The following is a 1937-nucleotide window of genomic DNA, read 5'->3' as shown; positions in this document are numbered from 1 at the left end:
GGTCTTTTTCAACCTCAATGATTCCATGATTCCATCCTCTGAGTGATGGAGGAGAAAAGGGAGAGGGGGACGGGAGGAGGGAGCCCCCCTGCCTTGCCCACCTGAGCCTCCAGGCTGCGCACTTGGCTGCCCAGGTTCCTGCAGCCCAGCTCTGCCTCCCGGGCCTGCAGGACACTTTGCTGCAGCTCCTTGGCCAACCTCTCTGCCTCGCTCCTCAGCTCCGTGTTCTCCTGCTGCAGCTGCTCCATCGCCTTCAGCTTCTCCGCCAGCTCCTGGTTCTGCTGCTTCTTGGCATCGTAGTGAGTTTTTGCTTTCTCCATCTAGGATGGCAAAGGGAAAACCCATCCAGCGTCCCCACAGGGTGCTGCTGAAGGGGGACACGGGGACAGTGGCCGTGCCAGCCCCTGGTGCTACCTGGCCCTTGTAGTGCTCAGCTGCCTGCTCCTTCTGGGCCAGCTGCGCCTGCAGCTCTGCCACCTTCTCCTGCTGCCGAGTGGCCTCTGCCTGCAGCTCCCCTTCCAGCACCTGCAGCAGGGAAGAGGGGGGGTCACCCTGCAGCCCCACGCCACCCCACCAGTATGCTCCAGGTTCTGGGGTCCCCACTTCTCACCTTGACCCTCTGCTGCTGGCTTCGGGAGGCCTTCTCGTGCTGGCTCAGCTTTTTAGTCAGCTCCTCCACCTGGAAGATCACACTGTGGTCACACCAGCTCCTGGGGTGACTCCCCCTCTCCAACTTCCCCAGTTCCAGGCAGCTCCAGCACCAGGAGGAGGTTTCCAGCCCCGAGGGGGGATGGGGGGGGCTGCCCAGCAGTGCCCATCACCACAGCAGAAGCTCTTGCTGCCCTGGTTAGGAGGCAGGTGCCTGAGGTGAGGCTTGGCAGGGAGGAGGCTGGAGCCACCCAAGCATTAAGGAGCAGCCACGGATGGAAGCAAAGCCAAGATCCCATTTTTTTGGGCAGGGCAGCAAGGGAAGCTGGAGCCATGATGCTAGAGTGGGCACCTCCACTGTCAGCTGTTTCCTGGGGGGACTGGAAAGTGCCTGGGGGAAAAGGACCTGGGGGGGTTGGTCAACAGAGGTTGGAGATGAACCAGCATGTGCCCAGGTGGCCAAGGAGGCCACCAGCATCCTGGCTGGTGTCACCCCAGGGTGGGCAGCAGGAGCAGGGCAGGGATGGTGCCCCTGTGCTGGGCACTGGGGAGGGGGCACCTGGAGTCCTGGGGGCAGGGCTGGGCCCCTCAGGACAAGAAGGACATGGAGGGGCTGGAGCGTGTCCAGGGAAGGGCCGTGGAGCTGGGGAAGGGGCTGGAGCAGGAGGAGAAGGGGCTGGAGGACTTGTGAGGAGCAGCTGAGGGAGCTGGGGGGTCCAGCTTTTTGGGGTGTCCAGCCTGGAGCAAAGGAGGCTGAGGGGAGACCTTCTGGCTCTGCAGCTGCCTGAGAGGAGGGTGGAGCCAGGGGGGTCGGGCTCTGCTCCCCAGGAACAAGCGACAGGACAAGAGGGAACGGCCTCAAGTTGTGCCAGGGGAGGTTGAGGTTGGATCTGGGGAACAATTTCTCCCTGGCAAGGGTTGTCAGGGCCTGGCCCAGGCTGCCCAGGGCAGGGGGGGAGTCCCCATCCCTGGAGGGGTTTCCAAGCCCTGGAGATGGTGCTGAGGGACACGGGGCAGGGGTGGCCTGGGCAGGGCTGGGGGAAGGGTTGGGCTGGGTGGTCTTGAAGGCCTTTCCCAACCCAAACAACTCCATGATTCTGTCCCCCATTGCAAAGCTCAAGCTGGGTGGCTTGAAGGGGACCCTTGGGAGGGTGACATCCCACCCCACAGGGATGCTCCTGCACTGCCAAAGCAGAGGGTGGCTCCTGTGAGCTCCTTCCCACCCTGGCTGGGCCATCCCAGCTCCGAGGGTGCTGCAGGGTCCCCCCCGGCCCCCCCCGCGCACAGCC

The 1937-nt window shown here is 63.9% G+C and overlaps 1 protein-coding gene across 1 annotated transcript in view; it reads right to left on the bottom strand.

Annotated features, from left to right (window-relative positions):
• Positions 1-101: 101 nt before the first annotated feature.
• The window catches only part of LOC104385319 (nuclear mitotic apparatus protein 1-like), a gene marked incomplete at its 3' end in the record, with an annotated part of 14019 nt that continues 12183 nt past the window's right edge, over positions 102-1937 (bottom strand). Inside the window, 3 exon segments of the mRNA XM_009993757.1 lie at positions 102-320; positions 415-525; positions 611-679. Coding sequence (XP_009992059.1) covers positions 102-320; positions 415-525; positions 611-679 — 399 coding nt within the window.

The sequence above is a fragment of the Chaetura pelagica genome, unplaced genomic scaffold (genome assembly GCF_000747805.2).
Source record: "Chaetura pelagica isolate M959 unplaced genomic scaffold, ChaPel_1.0 scaffold2353, whole genome shotgun sequence".
Taxonomy (NCBI): Eukaryota; Metazoa; Chordata; class Aves; order Apodiformes; family Apodidae; genus Chaetura; species Chaetura pelagica.
This window is presented reverse-complemented; position numbering and strand designations above follow the sequence as displayed.